The sequence below is a fragment of the Stegostoma tigrinum genome, chromosome 34 (assembly GCF_030684315.1).
Source record: "Stegostoma tigrinum isolate sSteTig4 chromosome 34, sSteTig4.hap1, whole genome shotgun sequence".
NCBI classification, from domain to species: Eukaryota; Metazoa; Chordata; class Chondrichthyes; order Orectolobiformes; family Stegostomatidae; genus Stegostoma; species Stegostoma tigrinum.
In genome coordinates this window covers 4425262-4448088 of record NC_081387.1, presented here as the reverse complement: position 1 = coordinate 4448088, position 22827 = coordinate 4425262, and the positions used below count along the sequence as shown (strand labels likewise).

Here is a 22827-nt window from a genome sequence, read left to right as displayed (position 1 = left end):
TAAACTCCTCTAAACTTCCTGCAAAGCAATTAAATCCATCTTCCAGTCAGGGAAACAAAAGTGTAATCAATACTCAAGATGAGATCTCACCAATGCCTTATACAGTTGAAAAACACTTTCCTATTTTTAATTCGCTCTCCCTTTGGCAATAAATAGCAAAATTCTATTTGCTTTCCCTCTTACCTGCTAGCTTTCTGCAACTCATGCACTAGGACACACAGATCCCTCTGCATCAAAGCGCCTCAAGTTTCTCTCCATTTAGATAGTAATGTTACCTGCTTATTTGTCAGATCAAAATGGATAACCTCACATTTATCCACATTAAACATTGTCTTTCAAATTTTGGCCCATTTACCTAACTAATCCATGTCCATTAGTAAAGTGTTTGAGTAGGGCTGTCCAATTCAGGCTAAGCTGCAGGTCAAATGCAAACAAATTTGGACCCTATTTGTTAAGAATAGCTATTCCTGACCTTTCATTATGTTTATTGACCTGTATATCCAGGTTGGCCTTGAAACCTTGCAACTCTGACAGACATTCACAATGTGTGCAAAAATCTGGCAAGTCATTCGGAATCTCAAAACATGTGCCCTAGTTCAGTAAGGTGCACTTTCAAGAATCTCCACCATAGTAGATTCCCAACCCCCGACGTTTACATCCCTCAAATACTTAGCTCCCCCACTTGTCCAATGCAACTTGGCACCATACTCAGTTGGCACACTACCCCTATCCCAGCAAATTTTGGCCCATTCACCAAACTTATCCATGTCCATTTGTCAAGTGTTCAAGTAAGGCTGTTCAGTCATGCTAAGCTGCAAGTCAATTGCAAACAAATTTGGATCTGACATTACAAATTTTATTTATGATGTCATGCTTATTAAGGATAACTATTCCTGACCCTTCATTTTGTTTACTGATATGTATATCCAGGTTGGCCTTGAAGCCTCGCAACACTGGCAGACATTCACAATGCATGCAAAAATCTGGCAAGTCATTTGGATTCTCAAACATGTGCACTTGATCAGCCAGGCATACTTACAAGAATTCACTATCTTCAGTGGATGCTCATTGTGGAGAGATCATTGGCAGCAAAGGAGTTCAAACTCAGTAAATAGCTATCTCCATTTGACGGACGATGAAGAGGCACCAAATTTGAAACCTTAACAAGGACAGATGTTGGGTTTTCTGACAGCACATGGTCAGAGAGATATATTGAATGTTTAGTGATGTCATTAGTTTTATTTCCAAACCAGTGCCACTCAAATGAATCCAGAGTGCAGATGTGTTTCACACTGGTACTGTTTATAATGCAGACATCAATTAAAGCAAAACACTGGGCATAAAGGCATCAAATCAATAAATGGAGGAAATTTGCATAATTCAGCCTCAAGTAAAACCCAGAATAAATTATTAATCTGTTTAATCTCATTGTGCCTGACTAATCATGGGATTGGAGATAATGGGAACTGCAGATGCTAGAGAATCCAAGATAACAAAGTGTGAAGCTGGATGAACACAGCAGGCCAAGCAGCATCTCAGGAGCACAAAAGCTGACGTTTCAGGCTTAGACCCTTCATCAGAGAGCACTTTCCTAGTTTTTAATTCGCTCTCCCTTTGGCAATAAATAGCAAAATTCTAACGTCAGCTTTTGTGCTCCTGAGATGCTGCATGGCCTGCTGTGTTCATCCAGCTTTACACTTTGTAATCATGGGATTGTCTCATGTTAGCATTTTCAATAGGTTTGGAAATAAGAACTGAATCTTGGATTTAAGATACTCTTGGAGATATTTGCTGGATATCTTGCCTGTTCTGAACTTACCTGTAAGTTCAACTGTATTTTGATATCCTGAAGTTGGTCTTTGTTGTACCGCTGTCTCAGATGGACAAATACTTATTAGTCTTTATGTAAGGTATCCGGAAGCTTTGAGCCACATGCGAAGCTAGCAGTTTCTTGCTACTTCTTTGCAGTAGCAACACAAGTATTATCATCACTAACAGGGTGTTGCTAGACAGCCAGATAATCCTTATTCAAGTGCAGCTGGGAGTTGTGCATGGGAGTCCTGCAGAATCCCATTCATAATAGACTTCCAACTGTAGCTTCATCTGGATGCTTACATCCCTCAAACAATTAGTTTCCTCCCTTGTCCTATGCACTTTGATACTCGACTCATTGGCACACTACCCCTACCCCAGCAAGATATCCTACCTTGCTGGTATCGTGCCCCAGGCCAGCATAAAATGGCATCTTACCCAGTTGGCAACCTGCTCCCAAACTGGTCAGTGGTGTAGAGCCTTCCAACTTTTGGAAAACCAACTTTTCTGAAGGTTTGGCTGTGGGTGATTGGTCAGGGTGAGACTGGGAAGAAGTGTGAGTGTCTCAAAGCGTGGTGAGAGCATTAATAATTTATTGACCCTCATGAACCAGTGACTCATTCCTAAAGGGAGGAGCTGCTCAAGTTGGAGTGTGAGGAGGACTCAATGGATTCCATGGTTCACAAGATCTGTTAACGCACAAGTGTGAATTTATTAATGCAATTCACATGGAAGAGAAACCATTTACTTGTGAGGTCTGTGACAAGTCATTCTTGTGCTCATCTGACCTCGTTCGTCACCAACTTATTCACGCAGGGGAGAAACCATTCGCATGTGAGGTGTGTGACAAATCATTCTCATGACTATGAAACCTTTGCATGCACCAACACATTCACACTGGGGAGAAGGCATTCACATGTCAAGTATGCAATAAATCATTCTCAAATTCAACACAATACCTCATGCACCAACATGTACACACCAGAGAGGAAATGTACCTGTGCAATGTGTGAAAAAAATCATTGTCAACACCATCAAACCTTAGGAAACATCAGCTCATTCACACAGGGGAGAAAACAATCTCATGTGAGTTGTGTAACAAGTCATTTTCACAATTATCAATACTTCGCAAACACAAATGCACTCACACAGGAGAGAAATCCAATCAGAGTGAATTCTGCTATAAAGCCTTCACACAGTTGTTGGACCTCTTGGACTAAAAGGAAACACATACAGGAGACAAACCCTTCCAGTGCGATGTGTGTCAGAATTGTTTCACTTATTCCCCGTCCCTCACCGTATACTGAAGTCTCCACAAGGACTTGGAGCTGGATCACTTGCTTCCATTGTTTCAAAAAGACAGTTTAACCTGGGAACACCTCTCCAAATATTCACAAGAAGATACTTCAGGAAGTATACAAGTTCCTGTCATTTTGTCTCTGGGAGGATTTTCTCACCCACAGGACCAGATCACCCACAGGTGATTCAGAAAAACGTGTATTCAGAATAGAATAGAATATCTTTTATTGTCACTTGCACTACAATACAGAAGTATAGGAGTACAATGAAATATTTTACAATGGCTTTTAATGACGCCATCTTAGGTACAAGTACCTCATACAAATCTTACACAGTAAGAAACAGTGTTCTTATACAAAGACGATTAAAGGAAAGCATAAGCATTACTTACAGAAATAGTTAGAACATAATGAAAGGGTTTTAAATGACAGTCCGATAACAGCAGCTTAATACATGGTGCCAGGTTTCAGTCCAGCAAATATTGTGCATCGCTCCAGCTTCCAGTCTACTCCTCACCGGCATGCAGTAGCATCCAGCGAAGTCGCGCTGTGCTGGGATTCACACCTCATGCCTCGGGGATGCGGCCTCTCTGTCGCTCTGGGGATTCTGCCCCTCCGTCTCCTTGGGCTGCCTGTTCTCGCTCTTGCCACAGATCGCCAGGGCTGTCTGCTCTTGGTCTCACCGTCAGCCACCTCAGGCTGCCTTCTCCAGCTCGTCTCAGGCTGCCTACTTCCAATCTCAGCACCAGCCTCCAGGACTCACTGCTTGCGCGATGCTCCGGGGCTCCTTCCTAACGTGCTGCTCTCGGGCTCTTCCCCATGCTTCTCCAGGGCTCGCAGCTGCTGCAGAGCTCACGGCTCACGGTGTTCCAGGACACCCTGCTTTCAAGGACTTGTAACCCATGTGCTGTTTCAGGGCTGGGTGCTCTGGGGGCTTGCTACAGTATTCGCCTCTGAGGGGAGAGTAGAAGAAAATAGGCAGGAAAAAGGAGGGAAAACGAAGGCAGAGCAGAGGAACTGTGACAGGAACATCCTACTCCGCCGCCATCACAGAGATGCACTACAGTCTGTACTGGACGGAAATACTTCCATAGTTTCTGCAGCGTAATTTATCTCCTTTCATTGAATACCACTATAGTTGTTCAATCCCTGAAGTCTGGGGTGGGATTCTTTTTCCTGCCAAATCCATTAGATTTCAAGCAGTCTTCATGTAAACTAGGACCTTTGTAACCCTCAGCTTGAATACCACATGAACTGCAGGCTTTGTTGTTTCTCATCTGTTTGAGTGTTGTTTGCAGTTTTCCTATCGATGGTGACTCACTTATAAATTATACCTCATGACCCTTGAGATAGACTGGAGGGTAAGAGCTAACTCTGTGGATTCATGTTTGGTTTTTTTCTCGTGTTAACGGTCAGAATTGTCGCCCTAAAGAAACAAAACATCATCCTGTGAATGAAGAGGATCGTTTACATTTGACCTCAGTTTGTAGATGATCCTAAAGTCTTCAAAAACCTTGTTGAAATGTTACTTCCTTTAGTTGTGACTTTGGATTATTCTATCCAGCAAAGAAGGCTAATCGTTTTTATTCCAGGAGGTCACATATTTGAACGTCATTTTCACTGAGCCAGTCCTGATGATGATGCTTCGACCCAATCGCCTGGAGATCAGTCCAGCCCACTTTATATTGATCCCACTGTTGAGAATTGAGTTGGATGTGTGAAGATTTACAGATTGGTCATAAGCTGTTCCTGGAATTCCTGTCTTCGGTCAACTGTTTCATGCTGAGACACTGATCTCCTTCCTTATGGAATATGAACCTTGTGATGTCTTAGTACTGGGAAGATGTTCATCACTGATCAAACAAGTCGATGATCTGTGCAGTAGCAGCAGGCTCCCTACATGGATCAAGTGATTCAGGCAGCACTTAGAACATCGACTTGAGTTTAGATCTTCTTGAGGAACCGCCGACATGGTCATTTTTGCCAGACAAACCCAAGATAGACATTGAGAATAACACCAGGAATTCTTCATTATATGAATTGATGTGACCAAAGTATTAAACTCTGTAAATCATGGGGCTGTGCACATTGTGAACTGATGACTCCATTCCAATCCTGTAAGTGCTTCATGATAACATGACTATAACTGTCTTGTGTGGGAGATCTGAAACAGAACCCTACAAAATCAGGATTACTGTCAGGCAAGAGGGCTGTGTGATAAGTCCCCATTCTATTTACAATCTACCTGACAGTAAGTATTCTCTACACCAAAGATGAACTGCCATCTGGTGTCAGTATGAAACATTGTCTCGGTAGGAAAGCTATTTACCTCCGTCCCCTCCCTGTCAAAACTAAACTAATCACCATATATACATACGATCTACAGTTTACAGGTGGCTCAGTATCACTGTCCACTCTGCAGCCGATTTTCAGACCTCTCTTGATCTTTTCAATTCTATGTGCAATGATCTTGGCCTGATTTGAACACAGACATGTTGTGAAATGAGTGAAGACATATGTGTTAACCTTCAAATGAAACTGGTGTAATTGATCGAATTTGTAAAAATATGGTTGCTTTTCTAAAACTTCTTGACAAATAGGCAACAGAGACCTTGATCTTGGCCTGTCCTGGAATGTTGCCAGCTCAAGACTGGGCATCCATGAGGTGCTGGGAGCCATCAACAGCAGTGGAGTTATACTCCAGCACAATCTGTAACCTCATGGCTGGCATATCCCCCGCTCAACCATTACCATCAAGCCAGGGGATCAACCCTGATTCAATGAAGAGTGCAGCAGGGCATGTCAGGAACAGCTGTGGACATACCTGAAGGTGAGGTTTCAACCTGGTGAAACCACCAATCAGGACTACTTGCATGTCAAACAGCATAAGCAGCAAGTGATAGACAGAGCTAAGCAATCCCACAATCAACAGACCAGATCTAAGCTCTGCGGCCCTGCCACTTCCATTCGTGAGTGGTTGTAGGCGATTAAACAACTTACTGGAGAAGGAGTCTCCACAAGTATCCCCACCCTCAATGATGGGAGAGCCTAGTGCACCAGTGCAAAAGATGGATGATCCACCTCGGCTTCCTCCAGTCGTCCCCAGCGTTACAGATACCAGCCTTCAGTCAATTTGATTCACCGCATGTGATATCAAGAAATAGTTATAAGCACTCAATACTGCAAAGACTTCAAGCCCTGTCAACATTCTGGCAATAGTACCACAGACTTGTGCTTCAGATTTTGCCATTCTCCTAGCCAAGCTGTTTCAGTGCAGTTACAACACTGGCATTTACCCGACAATGTGGAAATTTGCCCAAGAATATCCTGTACATAGAACGCATAAGAAATCCAACCCAGCCAAAGACTGTCCCCATCAGTTTACTCTCGATCATCAATCAGTAAAGTGAGAAGTCATAAAACACCTTTATCAGGTGAAGAAGCAGAGCTCAAAAGGTTGTAATTTCAAATAAACCTGTTGGACTATAACCTGGTGTCATGTGATTTCTGACTTTGTCCATCCCAGTCTAACATGGGCACTTCCATATTATCCTTAAAGTGAAAAAGTTCATCAACAGTGTTATCAAGTAGCACCTGCTCAGCAATAACCTGCTCAGTGACACCCAGTTTGGATTCCGCCAGGACCACTCAGCTCCTGACCTTGTTACAGCCTTGGCTCAAACATGGACAAAAGAGCTGAATTCCAAAGGTGTGGTGAGAGCGACAGCTCTTGACATCAAGGTTGCGTTTGACTGAGTGTGGTATCAAGGAACCCTGGCAAAAATGGAATCAGTGGGAATCCAGGGGAAAACTCTCCAATGGTTAGAGTCTACCTGATAGGGAGGAAGATGATTGTGGTTGTTGGAGGCCAATCAACTCAGCTTCAGGACACCTTTGCAGGAGTTTCTCAGGGTAGTGTCCTCAGCTCAACCATCTTCAGGTGCTTCATCAATGACCTTCCTTCCATCATAAGGCCAGAAAATCTTCACTGATGATTGTACAATGTTCAGCACCATTTGTGGCTCCTCAGATACTGAAGCAGTCCTTGGCCAAATGCAACAAAATCTGGACAATATCCAGACTTGTGCTGACAAGTGGCAAATAACATTTGTGACACATAAATAAGACTATCACCATTGAGAGACAATCTAACCACCATCACTTGATATTCAATGGTATTACAATCATTGAACCTGTCACTATCACACCCGGGGTAATCATTGACCAGAAAGCCAACTGAATTCTGCACATAAACACAACAGCGACAAGAGGAGGTCAGAGGCTAGGAATACTGTGGCGAGTAACACACTTCATGAATCTTCAAAGCCTGTCCACCATCTACAAGGCACAAGTCAGGAGTGTGATGGAATACACACCTATTTGCCTGGATGACTGCAGCCCCAACAACTTTCAAGACGCTTTGCACCATCCATGACAAAACAGCCCACTTGATTGGCATTACATCCACAAGCACCCATCCTCTCCACCACCAACGCTCAGTATCAGCAATGTGCACTATCTGTAAGATGCACTGCAAAAATTCACCAAAGATCCTCAGACAGAACCTTCCAAACCCACAATCTCTTCCATCTAGAAGGACAAGGGCAGCAGATATATGGGACGCCACTACCTTCAAGTTCCCCTCCAAGCCAGTCACCATCCTGACGTGGAACTATATCGCCATTCCTTCACTGTCACTGAGTCAAAATCCTGGAATTCCCTCCCTAATGGCATTATGGGACAACCTGCAGTAGCTCACCACCATCTCAAGGGCAATTAGGGACAAAAAATAAATGCTGGCCAGTCAGCAATGCCCACATCCTATAAAATGAATTAAAACAGAACTAATATCTACTCACAACTGGACAGTCAAATATTCCAAATTCTGTTTATGTTGAAGTAGAGACTCCAGAATATGTCAAGAGGTTCCAATAACTTAACATCCTCCTCTCTCAAAAGATCACCATTGACAAGATGATCCAAAACCAAATCAGCTGTGTCAATTCAGCTTCCTGTAAAATAACAGCAAGATTTCACTGCAGCACTTTGGACTGCAGAGGGTCATGAGGGCATTCACCACCATCTTCAGAAGGGCAATGAGGGATGACCACACATCCTACTGTAAAATATATATATATATCAGAGATCTTTGCAAGTCAATTAAAAGTTGTAGACTGCAAGGCAGTTCCTGTCACTGTGTTGCTGTTGTGCAATGAGATCTGTTCTGTCCATCAGCAGCACATGAGGCCAAGAAAATCCCTTATCGAACATAGAACATAGAACATTACAGCACAGTACAGGCCCTTCGGCCCTCGATGTTGTGCGACCTGTCATACCAATCTGAAGCCCATCTAACCTACACTATTCCATGTACGTCCATATGCTTGTCCAATGACGATTTAAATGTACTTAAAGTTGGCGAATCTACTACCGTTGCAGGCAAAGCATTCCATACCCTTACTACTCTCTGAGTAAAGAGAGTAAAGGACTGTGCAATGCTTCTGTGGAGAACTCCAAGTGTAAAGGGTCTAGATGTGACAGAGACAAGGAGGTGGAGAGGCCATTTGGCAATTTGTACTGGAACATGAGAATTTTAAATTGGAGGCACTGGGGGAATGGGAACCAGTGCAGTTCAGTGATCCCAGGAGTGATAAGTGTGTGAATTAGGATAGGGAGTTCAGAGTTTTAGCTGAGCTGAAGTTTATGGAAGATGGAAAATAGGATATTGAGCAGGAGAGCATTGTAGTGGTCTACTCTAGTCTCGAAATAACAATAGCATGGATGAGGATTTCAACAGATGGACTAAACTTGGAATGGTGTAGTTGGAAATAGGTGATGTTACAAAGGGGAACATATCTTCATGGTGGAGAGGGTATGGGGTCAGAAGGTTAACTGGAGCTGAAGAGGATGACACTGACCAATTGTTGTTGGAGCTGAGAGTGAAGAGTACAATCAAGAGGAATTTAAGGAATGTTGGAATGAGAGTAATGTCCTGAACCTGTTACACCATTCAGTTAGATCATGTCAGATCTGCACCTTAACTCAATGCCTGCCTTGGCTCTGTCACCTTTCGGTTTATTGTCAGACATCTATCTCAATTTTAACAGTTTTAATCATCCTCCAGCCTGCAATAAGAGTGCTATGCACAATTGGGCAATATCACTATATATATTCTCCCCCCATGGGATGTACAATTTCCCATTCATACAAAGTATATTTTCTTCAAAAAGGAAGATTTGCATTTATATATCAGCTTCAGTGCTCAGTGCATCTGAAAGCACTTCACTGACAGTGACAATTGAGTATTTATTTAAAATGCAGTCACTTTTTGTCATGTTGGAACATGGCAGACAATTTAAACTCCCAAAACCAGCTATGTGTCAATGATCGGACAATCAGTTTTAGTGACACTGATTGTAGGACACATCTTGCTGAGGGCATCGCTGATAGCTCCCCTGCTTTTCTGTGGTGTCGTGTTAACTTGAGCAAAGACAGAATTTCGGTTTAACTCATCTGAAAGATCTGACAGTGCAGCATTCCCTCAGTACATCACAGGAATGTCAGGCTCAGTGCTCAAGCCTCTGGAGTAAAATTGAACCCAGAATCATCTTACTCAGACATGAGGTTGCTAAACAAGCCATAGCTTATTACTGTTATATTTGATTCAGTATCTAAGGGGTTAAGTCTCAAGGCTGCATATAAAATGCTTTAACCTTTGTGAAAACGACAGCCATTAGGTTTGATTTCAGTAAAGTGATAACTAGTTGGTGCTGCAGATGTTAATACCGTCTTTGTGTCTAGGTTCTTGAAACTGTGAAAGGTGGTGTAGTCCCTGGTGTCAGCTGGAGTAGACATCTCAGGGAATTGTCTTCAGTCAGTCCTACCAATGCACCATTCTGCTTTCATTCACTCAGGAAAGTTCTATTTTTAAGACACAGCTTGAACACTGTATCATGAATCAAACTTGAGGAATAACCCACTCTTCCCAGGAAAGCTCAGTGTTGGCTTCACTGAAGATTTTGAACTTGTTTTCAAATTCCTCCACAGTCTCACCTCTCACTATTTCTGTAATCTCTTCCACCCCTCAGTCCCAGCTAAGAGATTTTGTGCTCAATTCCTGCAGTGGGCTCATCTGACTCAGACAACAAGGTTTTGGGTTTGAGTCCAACTCCACATGGAGTATTCCATGACAATGCATTCACGCACTTGTCGGGTCCGTGCAAAAGTTTTCTCTGGCTCATCGCTCCCTGTACAAATATCACCAACAATTTATTTGAACACAGACATGTTGTGAAATGAGTGAAGACATTGTGTGTTAACCTTTAAATGAAACCTGTGTAGTTGATCGAATTTGTAAAAATATGGTTGCTTTTCTGAAACTTCTTGACAAATAGGCAACAAAGACCTCAGATTGTCACTGTGAGTTTACATTGGTTTAATCAGCATTGTTTGACTAAAGCCTCTGAGGATGAAGAATGCTATTCTCACACTAGAAATTTCTGTTAAACATTTACCAGGGGAACCGAGTCAGCAGCTACAATAAGTGAGGTTTTATTCAGATGAGACAATGACAAGTTTAAATCTCCACCTGATCTGCTGCTCAAAGTCAGCCCCATTTCACCGGTCAGTTTCCCAAGCTTCAAGAAATTAGTGTTGCTGCAGAAATATTTGGATTAACTGTGAGAGATCTCAATCACAGAGCCCACCCACTCTGCCCATTGTCTCCTCTTCCTCTTCCAGAGCTGGTTCACTTCCTATAGGGACTGAAAACCAAGTGAGGAGATGGTGAGGGAAGGAGCAGCTTTTGTACAAATTGTATCCCATAATATCCACACCAATCTTCAGGCAGTCTGACTATCCTGGGGGTAATCAGGGGTGGAAATGTCCCTTATGTTCACTCAGTGCTTTGTGCTGAACTGCTTGACTGGTGAGTGTGTTTATTGGAAACTTTTCCCCTTTAATTTTCAGGCTGTGTTTTGCTTATGGCTCATTCATGAATATGAGAAGGTGCAGTGTAATTATCAGGGAGGTGCAGAGTGTCTGAGGAATCTTCCTGGATTCCTGTTCTTGTGTTTTACATGTATTCTGTTTGTCAACTTGTGAACTGTGAATGGTATGTGAATTCTGTGTTGATGGATCTGGATATTTCCTGCCTTTTGAAGCCTTCCAAGACCTCCAAACATCCTGCCTCTGTGACATCCCCAGAAAAGAAAGCCAGACTTGCATTTGTGCAGAATTAATTGCGGAGGATAAAGACGATAAAACTGATAATTGTTTGGTTCTCTGAGTGACATATCTCAAAACCAATCCAATTATTTCTGGATTTATATGAGTTTCCTCAAGCTTGTGAAAGGGAAGCAAGAGCTGAACTGTCATAAAGGGCTAACTGAGGGATAGCTGGACTGTTAGAAGCGGGTAACGGAGGTAGAGCTGGACAGTCATCATTATGACTGGACTGTCATAAATCTTTAATGAAAGAGCTGCACTGTCGGAAGAGCAGTACTGAAGGAGAGCTGCATGTGCGGTTGCCACTGAGGAAGGTCTGCACGCTCAGAGGGAGGCACTGAGGTTGGGTTGCCCTGTCAGAGGGAGGGGAACCGAGGGGAAGAAAAACTAACCATTTTCCCATGATGTTGAAATCTCACTGTCAGTGTTCTGGGTGTAACAATTGACCAGAAACAGATTTAAACCAGCCATATAAATACTGTGGCCCCAACCGCAGGTTAGGGGCCAGGAATTCTGAAACAAATAACACACCTTGAGTCCCAAAAGCCTGTCCCCCATCTACAAGGCACAAGTTAGGAGTGTGATGGCATAGTCTCAACTTGCTTAGCTGAGCGTCACCTCACCAGTACTCAAGAAGCTTGACACCATCCAGGACAAGGCAGCCATCCAACTCCATCAACATTCACTCCCTTCATCACAGTACACACCAGCAGCAGTTCTGCCATCTACAAAATAGCCTTCAGTAGCTCACCATGGCTACGTCAACAGCACCTTTCAAATCTGGCCTCTGACAACGGGAAAAACAAGGGTAACAGATAGATGTCAACACAAAAAAACCTGGGAATTCTGGTCCAACATCAGACCATCCTGACTTGGAACTACATCACTCTGCCTTGACTGTAGGTGAGGAAAATTCCTGGTACTCCCTTCCTAACAGCACTGTGGGTGTAACTCACCAACCCTCCCCCTTCACCCCACCCCAACCCAGCGCAGTTGTTGAAGAAATCAGCTCAACATCATCTTCTCCAGGGCAGTTCAAGATGGGTGATAAATACTGAAAACAAAAAATGCTGGAAATCACAGTGAATCAGGCTGCATCCATGGGGAGAAAGAGAGAGACAGTGCATGCGTGCAAGCTAACATTTAGAGTCTAGATTACTCTTCAGCAGACCTGAGTCATCTAGACTGGAAATCTTACCTTGCTGTCTCTCCATGCATGCTCCTTGACCTGCCGTGATTTCCAGCATTTATTGTTTTCGGTACAGATTCCGGAATCTGCAATAGTTTGCTCCTACAATGGGTGATAACTGTTGGCCTAGGCAGTGAAGCCCTTGCCATGTGAAAGTATATCAAAAGCGTTAGCCTCTTCAGTAAAGGAGGAGAGGGAGTTGGAAGAAATCATGTTTCCTTTTCCTGTTTTACAGAAGGATTTCCCTGTACAACACCAGAGAGTTCAGAGAGGACAGACAACCCAGATAGATTCTGACAATCAATTAAGGAACAACTGCTTAAGTGTGGGAAGATATCCAGTCCTATCGCAGCATTGCTCAACACTGGAGAGTGAAATCATTATGTGGAAATCAGTTGCGTGAGGGGAGCTTTAGCATATCACCTGATCTGAAAATTAGTGGTGTGGACCCTAACCTTCCCAAATGTTTATCTGTGGGTAACCGGTCAGGGTGAGGCTGGAAAAGAAGTGTGATTGGTTTCTAAGAGCAGTGAGAGCTTCAATCATCATTGAGTCTCATGACCCAGTGATTCATCCCTGCAGGCTGTTCAGGTGTGAGGTGTTGGAGGAGAATTCTGCGGGCTCATAGGATAAGGTGCATCTGTTAGAAACACTGTTAACACACAGACAGCTACATGGAAGAGAGACCGTTTAAGTGTGAGGTTTGTGACCGAGCTTTTACCAAGTCATCGATGCTTGTGAATCACCAACGCATTCACACAGGGGAGAAACCATTTATATGTAAAGAGTGTAGCAAATCATTCTCAGATTCATCAACCCTATGCAAACACCTACGCATTCACACTGGGGAAAAGCCATTCACGTGCAAAATGTGTAAAAAATCATTTTTGACAGCATCAACCCTTCATAAACACCAACGCATTCACACTCAGGAGAGACCATTCATATGTAAGGTATGTGACAAAGCATTCTCATGGTCAGAGAATCTCTGGAGACACCAACGCATCCACACTGGGGAGAAACTGTTTAAGTGTGAGGTGTGTGACAAATCATTCTCTGACTCATCAAGACTCCTACTACATCAGAGGATTCATACAGGTGAGAAACCATTCATGTGCAAGGTGTGTGGCAAATCATTCTCAGTATCATCGCGCCTCCAAGTACACCAACGCATACACACAGGAGAGAAGCCATTCACATGTGAGGTGTGCAACAAAGCATTCTCAAATTCGTCGCATCTTCGCATACACCAACGCATTCACACAGGGGAGAAACCATTTACATGCGAGGTGTGCAATAAATCATTCTCATCTTCATCGGAGCTCCGTGTACACCAGCGAATTCACACAGGGGAGAAACCATTTATGTGTGAGGTGTGCAACAAATCTTTCTCCCAGTCAGAGAACCTCCGCACGCACAAACGCATTCACACAGGGGAGAAACCATTCAGGTGTGAGGCGTGCAACAAATCATTCTCACAGTTAGGGAACCTCCGCACACACCAACGGATTCACACAGGGGAGAAACTATTCAAGTGTGAAGTGTGTGACAAATCATTCGCCGACTCATCAAGACTCTTGCTCCATCAGAGGAGTCACACAGGGGAGAAACCATTCACATGTGATGTATGTAACAAAGCATTCTCGGTATTATCAACCCTCCACAAACATCGACATATTCACATGGTACAGAAACCATTCAGGTGCAACATGTGTGACAAATTATTCTCAGATTCATCGTACTTGCACAGACACCAACGTGTTCACACAGGGGAGAAACCATTCACGTGTGATATATGTTACAAATCGTTTTCAAGGTCATGTAACCTGCTATTACACCAGAGGATTCATACAGGGACAAAACCATTTATTTGTGAAGTATGTGGTAAATCATTTTCATCGTCATCAAACCTCCGTGTACACAAACGCACCCACACAGGGGAGAAACCATTTATGTGTAAGGTGTGTGACAAATCATTCTCTGAGTCAGGGATCCTCCATAAACACCAACGTATTCACACAGGGGAGAAACCATTCATCTGTAAGATATGTGACAAATCATTCTCACGATCAGATAGTCTCCGCAGACACCAACGCATTCACATGGGAGAAACCATTCATGCATGATATATGCAGAAAATTAGTCTTGAGCTCATAGGACCATCTGGTCCTGCAGACGATTCATACAGGGACGTAACTATGCAAATATAAGGTTTGTGATCAACCACCACAGGATTTACAGAGGGAGAAATTCTTCAGGTGCGATGTTTGTGACAAACCTTTTGAATGACTAACGCACCTCCTGGTCTATCAACACAGTCATAACAGGGAGAAACCATCATGGCGTGAGGTCTGTAAGAAAGCTGTCACACAGATGGTGGATCTCCTAGTACATCATATGAGGACTGCCTGACAAAGTTCTGCACAGCCTGTCCTCATAGAGTGAACTGTGAACACAGACTCAGTGGGACTGGGACACAGAAGCAGCTTTCACCAGTGCTGAGGGATTATGACGTCAACAATGGAGCCACCCTGCAGTGTGATGTCAGTGACACAGACTTGGACTAATCCCCCATGCAGTGAGGGCAACCCGTTGTGTTTGTATCCAGACAGTCAATACAAACTGAACAACAATGCACAGACTGAGAAAGATAAATGGGATATTGTTATTGCTTGTGAACTTTTCAACTAGTGCCTGTCGGTGGAGTCTAACCACAATCAAGTTCAAAACATCTTTCTCAACTACCCCAGCAAAGCATTTGCAAAGGATGTGATTTTGCTTTCAGAGATATCAGTTCGAAGTGATGTACAAGCAAGGGAAGAAGATAAACCTCACTGACATTTTGCTGAGAGCTACACTCTCTGTGAAGGAAGTTGATGATTGTAGAGTGTGAAATCTTCTTAGGGATGGTCAGTGTTGCTTTGTATGTGAGAAACAGTGTCTCTCAATCCCTGATTGTGTTTTTTGATGATGTGATCAAGAAGATAGACGAGGGGGGCAGAGGGCAGCAAGGTCTTTGACAAGGTTCTGCATGGTAGACTAGTTAGTAAAGTTAGATCACATGGGATTCAGGGAGAGCTTGCCATTTGAATACAAAATTGGCTTAACAGAGGGTGGTGGTGGTGGGGTTTTTTTGAATTGGAGGCCTGTGACCAATGATATTCAGCAGGATTCAGTGCTGGGTCCACTGTTATTCATCGTTTATATAGATGATTTGGATCAGAATTTAGGAAGCATGGTTAGTATGCTTGTGGATGACACCAAAATTAGTGGTATAGTTGACAGTGAAGAAAGTATTGTAAGAGTACAAAGGGATATTGATCAATTGGGCCGAAAGATCGGGGAGTGGCAGATGGAGTTTAATTTAGGTAAATGAAGATGAAGCATTTTGGTAAGACGAACAAGGTCAGAACTTACACAGTTGTGTTGAACAGAGAGAACTAGGGATTCAGGTGCACAGTTCCTTGAAAGTTGTAACACAGGTATATGGGTGGTAAAGGCAACATTTGGCACACGCCCTCATTGCTCAGACTGTTGAGTATAGGAGTTGGGACATTGCGACTGTCGTGTTTTTACAGGATGTTAGTTAGACAACTTTTGAAGTACCGTGTGCAGTACGAAGGGTACTATTAAATTGGAGAGGGCACAGAAAAGAATCAGAAGAATGTTACCAGGACTGGAGAGTTTGAGTTATAAGGAGAGGCTGGATGGGCTGGGATTTTGTTCATTGAAGCATATGAGGTTGAGGGGTGACCTTATGGAGGTTTATAAAATCATAAGGTGAATAGCAAAGGTCTTGTCCATCAGGTAGCGAAATTCCAAACTTCAGAGCATAAATTTAAAGTGAGAGAAGAAAGATTTAAAAGGGATCTGAAGAGCAACATTTTCACACAAAGGATGGCTTATATGTGGAATGAATTGCCAGAGGAAGTGGCGGATGCAAGTACAGTTACAACATTTAAAAGAATTTGGACAGGTCAATGATTAGCAAAAGTTTAGAGGGATATAGGCCAAACACAGGCAAATGGGACTTGTTTAATTTAGGAAACCTGGTTGGTATGAACGAGTTGAACCAACGGGTCTGTTTTCCTGCTGTATGACTCTGTGACAATGACTCTACTCAACTAGAAGAAACAGCATGATCTTGACTCAGCTTTCTAGTTTGTTGGAGGCAATGACACCATGGAAATTGCTCATGCTCAGGAAACTTGAATTTCTGACAGGCCTTTGCTTGGCTCTGAAAATTTCTCCAACCCTGAGTTAGAGTCCGAGACTTCAGACAGTTCCAACTACTCACCTGAATAATTACCCAGGAAATGGTGGACAAGTGAGGAAACAAATCTAACTCCTAATATCTTACAACTGCAACCCCAGTCACTAACATTGACCTCCCACTCTTCCTGCTGACCACTTGACGGCTACCCTTGCACTCACCTTCCCAACCCATTGAACCTGATCACATTACATGACCTGCCTTGATTAGCCTAAACCTAAACTGTTAACCTGACAATTCCCCAACACACCTAACTGTTTACACACCTCACACCTACCATCCTTCCCATCGTCCACTGTACGAGATTACCTCACTAACGCTGCCCACTTTCCCACCTTACCTCCGATCTAGTTGTCTGTTTACTAATGTTCACATTGGACATTTATCTATGGTGACTAGTGCTGTAAACAGGACATATGTCTTCACTAATTGTGTTCACTGCTCTGAGTATGGATTCCTGCACTAATGGAGTTTATTTGATGCTGCATCAGATGTTTGGCCAGAAAGTCATGTCCGGGTAAATGGGTAGTTTTCTATCTGATTAGCATCAGACTCAGGTTTTCTGATTCTGAATGGAAAAATTTGAATGAATTTGACACACATCTTGCTAAATCAAGCAGACTATCCAAAAAGGTGCAACTCTTCAAACATAACAGGAGGTTGTGATTAATAATGGTCTGAAACTATCAAGGACACTCCTATTACTGTAAGAGCATTGGACAAAGATAAGGTGATTGTCCAACATGGCATCCTGTTTAAAGGGAGCAGGGTCATTATCTGTAAAGAGATGCTGAAACACATTCCACACAATTCATCAAGGAATTGAGTCTAGTCTAAGGAAGGAACAGAAGTATCCTATTGTCCACTGAATGAAGGACAACATCAGCCAGTGCAGTGTTTGTAATCAACAAGAAACTAATCAAGGTAAAGAGCTCCCAGAAGCCCATGGATGAAGCTTGGAGTACAGATCTTCATGTCACTGGAACTGACTTTTTCATCACAGTCTACTATTCAAATGATGCAGACTTAAAGCAGCTGACATCAATGAACTTTCTGAAAGAAAACCTCAGAGGTCATGACATTCCTGACATTATGATCTGTGGTAATTACCTCAATTCACGATCTCCGCACAACCCCAGTCAAATGGAAAGGCTGACACAGCAAGGGAAGAGATGTGTTCAAAACAAACTTAGAGTGGAGAATCTCACTTACTAAGACACAGTAAGTTATCATTATCTAATGTCATACTGCACCCAGACTACTCTTCCACTGGATAAATTACTGAGGCCAGAAGTTGTAAGAGGAGTAAGTGACAAGATCAAAATGAAGCATTGGAAAGTTTGTTTGATAAAGCTGTCACATTGTTGACAATTGGAGAGTCAAAGTGCAAATATTCAATACGTTGATCAAAATCAGTTTACTTGTCAACTTGGAACCTACACAGAGGAATTTTCACCCTTATCATGCATGGGAGTGTGTACAATTTGATTTATCACAGCAAGCACAGCCGTTGACCTGCAACTGGTGGCATCGAGGCCATTTTGACAGAGTGTTTCATTAAAGAGTGCTAGTAAAACTAGAGTCAGTAGGAATCAGGGAAAATTTTCTACTGGTCTTCTCCTAACTACTGTTTGCAATTACTCAAAATAGTGCACAAAGAAAGTTATCACACAAGAACAAAGTAAGTTCCAGCCTGTTCTAATTTTTTCAATGCCTGATTGCACATTGTGCAAACAATATTAAAGGATTCATGTCTTCTTATATGACTGGTTGGCTGATCATATGATGCTCGACATTGTCACTGTGGAATGTTGGCACAAGTCAGGAGTGTAATGGAATAATTTGTATTTGCCTGGATGATTGCAGGCCCAACAATGCTCAAGAAGCTTGACAGCTTGGATAAAGCAGCCTGCATAATACACCATATCCAAAAACATTCACAACCATCTAGGAGAAAGGCAGCAGATAAATGGGAACACAACCACCCATAAGTTTCCTCTCCAAGCCACACACCATTCTGAATTGGAAGTATATCACTGTTTCTACAGTATGGTTTGGTGAAAGTTCTGGAACACCCCTGTATTTATATTTTGTGTCTACCAGCAGAGAATCGATTGCAAAAAGATGGCTCACCACCACTTACACAAGGGAAATTAGGGATGGGCAATAAATGCTGTTCAAGTCAACAATATCAATATCCTAAGAATGAATTTTAAAAAATCACTTAAGAACCTGCTCCATCACAGCAGACAGCAACAACACTTGGTTAAGTGTTTAATAATAACAAGGCTGAGAGGTGACCTTACAGAAGTTTATAAAATCATGAGGAGCATGGATAGGGTGAATAGTCAAGGTCAAAACCGGAGTCCAAAACCAGAGGGTAGAGGTTTAAGGTGAGAGGGGAAAGATTTATAAAAGGACCTAAGAGGCAACTTTTTCACACAGAGGGTAGTGAGTGCATGGAATGAGCTGCCAGAGAAAGTGATGGAGGCTGGTACAATTTTAACATTTAAAAGGCATCTGGATAGGTATATAAATAGGAAGGGGTCAGAGGGATATGGGCCAAATACTGGAAAATGGGACTAGATTAATTTTGGTTCTCTCAGCATGGACAAGTTGCACCAAAGTGTCTCTGTTTCCATGTTGTACAACTCTATGACTTGTCACAGTGAAAACATTCTATAGAGAAAAAATGGTGGACACTGGAAGAACAGCCAAAAACAACTCATTAACCAATCAGAAGGAGACTTAAATTTTAAAATTATATATGCCATGTGTGTACACAGACTAGAAAGATCATTTTTTGCTTGTGTGGTAACTTTATGCACTATGTAGATATGCAAATAATACTGCATACAATGTATTTAGCTTTCTTTACAAAAATGGGGGTATTTAGATCAGTTGGTTCATACACTGTGATTTACTGCATTATTTGATATTTGATATCACCATGTGTAAATAAAGCTTTGAGAGCAGCAGCCATTTTACATCATGGGAACAATCTTTAAAATTCAAAATGCTCCAAATATTTCTGGAAAAAAACAAGTTTCCTGAAGCTTGAGAAATTGACCAGTGAAACAGATGATAGAGAAGGATACATAAATTGGAGATAGGAGAGGGAGAAACAGAGTGAGGTAGGCTAGTGACTCAGTATTCAGAGTTTCTCTGTGACTCTGTGAATGACTTCGTTCAAGGAGCGATGCTACGCTCGAGTATGTCATCACAACTGGCAGAGTGACTAACAAATCACTCAAGCCTCTCACCTGAGGTAATAATATAATTATGACTATGTTAAACCATTTGTAATTATTTTTCTTGCTTGAAACACAAATGAAATAAACTTGTTGGCCAAAGTATGTAGACTGGAGTAATGAATATAACTGACTGGTGATGCTTGAACATCCAAAAACCTCAAGCGTAACTTGAAGAGCCACATCAAACGAATCCAATTGACAAAAACTCAATATTCTTATTACTCCCAGCTAAGCTATTTATATGGTTGGTACCAGATTCTGGGCTGATGTTTAATAAACCAGTGTTAAAGATCACAAAACTTCAATTTAATCAGTGTAACTGACATTTTAAAACCCTAATATGATCAATTTCAACCAGATTATTTTCATAAAACCAACACAAACTGGCATAAACTATTGGCTACAACCTGTGTATTTGTGGTGATTGCATATTTGTCAAGGTATTTTACTAAAGTAAGCAAAAACTGAAGCAAAACAATATATATGACCTATTGAAGCTGTTTTATTCAAGGTCGTACACTGTGATCTGATTGGCTTCTTCATCAATGCACTGTTTAAACATCCACTAGGTGATTTCGTAAGATTGAAGATATATTTTCAGGCTGCATTGTTGCCCTTGATATTGCCATTGCAACTGCAGGGATGCACCTTTGGTCCATGCAATCACTGTGTCAGCAAATAAAATTGCTTCAGAGATAGTAGGAACTGCAGATGCTGAAGAATTCGAGATAACAATGTGTAGAGCTGGATGAACACAGCAGGCCTGCACTAATGATGTTGCTTGGCCTGCTGTGTTCATCCAGCTCTACACCTTATTATCTCAAATAAAATTGCTCACTGCCTTACATCCTGGACTAAAGTCTTAAATTTAGTAATTTGTGTACTAATTTTAATTTATGTTTCGTCGTGGCTTTTTGTACTTGAATATGCAATTTTAGATGGCCCCTGAAATTCGTGTGAGTAGTGAATGGACAAAATGCTGATTGAAGAGAGGAAGGCAGCAGTGAGTGGAGAAATCTACGTGACCATGAATTAGTCGACTAGAGTCAAAAAAGTTGTGTATTACTGCTTTAAATGTTTGAAAGAACTTATTAGTTTTCTGACTGGACCTAATAAAATGTGCACTGAGACTTTTACCTTTAAGAAGGCGTTGGATAATAAATGCTGAAGTTGTTTTTTTCTAACTGAACCTGAGAAAACAGATGTAATATGAGAGAAAGGATCAAGCTGAGCAGAGGCAAAGATGTTATCAGCAGTCTGCAAACTTCAAGTTAAACACAGATTGTAGTTCCTTCCTTTCTCTTTATAGCAGGAATATACTTATTTTGAGTATTCTGAACTGTTCTCATGAGTGTTGTACAGCATGATGACTGAGTGAGTTGGTTGAGTCCTAAAATATGTTATTGCTAGATTGGACTTGTGGCAAGTGGCAAGGGAACCAACAAGAGGAAAAAAACGTTAGTTGACCTCACTCTCACCAAAGTGTCTCCAAACTACTGACCTGCTTTTGTAGCCACAGTATTTATATGTCTTGTCCAGTTCAGTTTCGGGTCAGCAGTAATCCCAGGAGTCGACAGTGGCAGATTCAATAACGATGAAGACATTTTGAATATCAAGAGGTAATAATTAGATTGTCTCATATTGGAGATGGTCATTACTGTGTGGAACAAAGTTACATGGCACTTCTCACCCTAAGCCTGGATATTGTCCATGTTTTGCTTTGATGTGACATGTATGAGTGTCGTTACATCAGTATCTGAGGAGTTGCAAAACGGTGCTGAATGTTGTGGAATCATCATCAGCAAAAATCTCCAATTTCTGACCTGATGATGGAAGAAAGGTCATTGATGAAGAAGCTGTTTGGGCCGAGGACACTACCTCAAGGAACTCCCACAGAGATGTCCTGGAACTGAGATAGCTGACCTCCAATAATCACAACCATCTTCCTATAAGCCAGTTGTGACTTAGCTAGTGTTCTCATTTCTGACTCAATGGTTCTGGGTTCAAGTCCCATTCCCAAGCATTAACGCTGACACATTGCTGTTTGTGAGTGTGTATGAGTTACAATATGAGAGATTCACAAGACTACACTTCAAAACAATCTTTATTAGCACTAGTATGCTTTACATAGAATCTCTCCAGTGTGGAAACAGGCCCTTCGGCTCAACAAGTCCACACTAACCCTCAGAGCATCCCACCCTGACCCATCCCCCCTTTGACACACCTAGTCGATACGTTCCTGAACAATTGGGCAATTTAGCATGGCCAATCCACCTAGCCTGCACATCTTTGGACTGTGGCAGGAAACTGGAGCACCCAGAGGAAACCCACACAGACATGGGGCAGATTCAATAACAATGAAGACATTTTGAATATCAAGAGGTAATAATTAGATTATGCAAACGTGCAAACTCCACACACAGAGTCGCCCAAGGGTGGAATGAAACCTGGGTCCCTGGCGCTGTGAGGCAGCAGTGCTAATCATTGAACCACTGAGCCACCCTGTTCATATTCGGACATTGAGAAATTTGAGATAGAAATAAGTCATTCGTCTTCCTTAGAGAAATGATATCCTAAACAACAAATGAAAAGTATAAACCCATTGGTGAAGGAAGTAACACAACCAACAGTGACATTGACCAATATTCCTACTGTTGCAGTGAATAGGAACACATCATGAGGTTGTTGACTTGCTCACCAAGCTGGCTTTTTCTTGTTGAAACATTTCATAATCATGCTAAGTGACATCATCAGTGGAGCCTCAGATGAAGCAAT

The 22827-nt window shown here is 42.2% G+C and overlaps 1 protein-coding gene across 2 annotated transcripts in view; it reads left to right on the top strand.

Moving 5' to 3' along the window:
* Window positions 1-20672, top strand: part of LOC125446370 (zinc finger protein 271-like) — a 94416-nt gene extending 73744 nt beyond the window's left edge. Inside the window, exons 1-2 of one of the 2 annotated variants that reach the window (XM_048519889.2) lie at window positions 10882-11037; window positions 12761-20672. In XM_048519889.2, coding sequence (XP_048375846.1) covers window positions 13200-14651 — 1452 coding nt within the window. In that variant the 5' untranslated portion in view covers window positions 10882-11037; window positions 12761-13199 and the 3' untranslated portion in view covers window positions 14652-20672. Of the gene's footprint in view, window positions 1-10881; window positions 11038-12760 lie in introns of those variants that run through there. The other variant, XM_059639654.1, reaches the window with a different exon arrangement.
* The last annotated feature ends 2155 nt before the right edge of the window (window positions 20673-22827 follow it).